We start from the raw sequence: 2317 nt of genomic DNA, 5'->3' as shown, positions 1-2317 counted from the left end.
AAAAAAAAAAAAAAAAAAAAAAAAAAGAAAACCTTTACAGAGACAGGAAGAAACCAGTAGATGGTCTAGTATTAAGGGCAGCAGGTTTATGCGTAACTGAACAGAGTAATACAGTTCTTAGCTTGGAGCTGACATAGCTCAGCTGGCAGAGTGTTACACACCATACACAAAGCCCAGAGTCCAGTCTCCAGCACTATATGACCAGGCACAGTGGCACATGTCTGTAATCCCAGCACTTGGGAAGTTCATAGTCAACTACTCAGAGATACAGAACTGAGCTGCAGGACCCATCCAATTGCTAGGTATACTTACATTTTCAACCCATGGCAAGGTAACACTTACCCTTGCTGAAAGAAAGCAAAACTGACACAAATGGGCATATGGTGGATGCTCAATGGCACAGGATCACGCTCTTCAGGGGTATACTGTTTCAGAAGAAAGGCCAAAGTCTTAAAGTTAGCAAATGAGAAAAATACAAAACACTAAGATATAAATTCTTAACAGTGAGTAGCTAAACAATGTCTTTTATAGTTACCTATGTGACTCTGACAATTGTGTTCCTACTTAATTTTTATGATGATAAAACATCGATCTCACGTCTAATCTCTCCCAGAGCTTCAGTCCAGTGGCGTTTTTAGGAAGGTATATGTGCAGTGCTACCTAGAAGTTCTTGATGCCCATGTAAATTAGCCATGTAAATTCTGTGGTCCTGCCTCTCTCCTCCTCCCTAAGCAGAGCCTAGGAGTGCTGTTAGCAAGCCTCCAGGCAGTTCTCATGAACAAAGGGCCTGAAGAAACATGAAAATCCGGCAGCCTCAGTCCGTCTCAGGTACCACAGGCCTCTCATGCTGACCTACACAGAGACCAACCCTTTCCTCTAGTAGTCAGTCCAAAGAAAGAGTCACAATTCTATTACAGGAGACCAAGCTGGGTCACGCTATTATTGACAGGCAATTCTGTGAGAGAACTTGAAACTTCTAGGGCATTTCTGACCATTTGCAGTTTTTGTCTTGTGAACAAAAACTAGAAGAAACCTAAATGCTATCTGCCATGTCTCCTGTCAGCACACGGAGGATTCGCTCACAGGAGCGATTCTGATCGGAGCCCTGGAAGCTTACCAGTGTTACTTCCTCTCCTTGGACAGAGACATCAGGTCTTCGGAAGTGACACAAGGCTACAATTGCAGCAATGCTAGCAGCATCAATAATATTCCCATCATGATTTAATAAATGGAGGTCTACACGGATCTGCCAAACCTGAAAGTGAATTTAATATAAAAATAAATCCCAACTGATCATGACCAACGGCCACTGGTAAAGAAATACTGCACTTTTTTTTTTAACGTATACAGCTAATCCTTCCAGTTTATCCAGCGAAAATGCAGTTAATTTTAAAACAAACACTTGAAATACTAATAGTTAATTTATCTATGGGATTCATTTGAAAGACTAAGAATATGTAAATGAATGGAAGCATTCTAACATTTGAAACTTAATTATGTTTTTAAAAAAACACATTTATTTTTCCATGTATGCACATTTGCTTGCGTGTATGTATGTGCCACACTCATGCCTGGTGTCCCCAAAAACTGTGTTAAAGCTTCTGGAGCTACAGTTACAGAGGTCGTGAACTGCCATGTGAGTGCTGGCAACTGAACCCAAGCCTCTGCAAGGTCTCCAGGCTCCTACATCTGTTTTAATTGCGTCTGAGTCAACAGTATTCATTGTTAAGATATTTTGAACATATTCCTCACCTTTTCTCCAGCGACAACACAGAGAGATTCAGTGTCTATACACTTTGAATTTCGTAGACACCTTTCTAAGAGTCGATTCAGCTTCACCAAGAGATCTGACTGCCTATGGAAAGAAGAAGGAACGAATGTGATAAACTTCGACTGTGAGCAGGAAAACAATATCTCACTGAGGGTAAGTTCTTCCACGGCTAGAGTTACTTAACCAAGAATGAGATAGATACCTGCCAGGTTCAAAAGCTGGAGCAGCCATCTGAGAAAGCTCAAGGTTAAAAAACAGGATACCTTCTGTTGCCCTATTGAGTTTCGGAGAAACAAGTTCACAGGAAACCTGTCCAAGGACTCTGCAAAAATAAAGGTGCAAAGCAGTCAACTAAACATACTTTCTTTTCAATTAAAAAAAAAAAAAAAAAAAAAAAGGGGAAGAAATCAAAAAAAAAAAAAAAAACCAAAAAAACACTAAGTGAAATAAAAGGCAGAAATTACATATAGAATGTAGTAAACTGGGCCCAGCAACCTGCCTACACACACACAATAGTGCACATACACAATAATAAAGGGTTTTTCT

General features: G+C 40.0%; 1 protein-coding gene across 1 annotated transcript in view; it reads right to left on the bottom strand.

Annotated features, from left to right (window-relative positions):
• Exosc9 (exosome component 9) overlaps nucleotides 1–2317 on the bottom strand; it is a 15294-nt gene that overhangs the window by 11798 nt on the left and 1179 nt on the right. Inside the window, exons 3-6 of the mRNA XM_021158643.1 lie at nucleotides 1974–2093; nucleotides 1753–1855; nucleotides 1118–1255; nucleotides 343–425 (exon numbers count right to left, since the gene is read on the bottom strand). Coding sequence (XP_021014302.1) covers nucleotides 343–425; nucleotides 1118–1255; nucleotides 1753–1855; nucleotides 1974–2093 — 444 coding nt within the window. The remainder of the gene's footprint in view (nucleotides 1–342; nucleotides 426–1117; nucleotides 1256–1752; nucleotides 1856–1973; nucleotides 2094–2317) is intronic.

The sequence above is a fragment of the Mus caroli genome, chromosome 3, assembly GCF_900094665.2.
Source record: "Mus caroli chromosome 3, CAROLI_EIJ_v1.1, whole genome shotgun sequence".
Taxonomy (NCBI): domain Eukaryota; kingdom Metazoa; phylum Chordata; class Mammalia; order Rodentia; family Muridae; genus Mus; species Mus caroli.
This window is presented reverse-complemented; position numbering and strand designations above follow the sequence as displayed.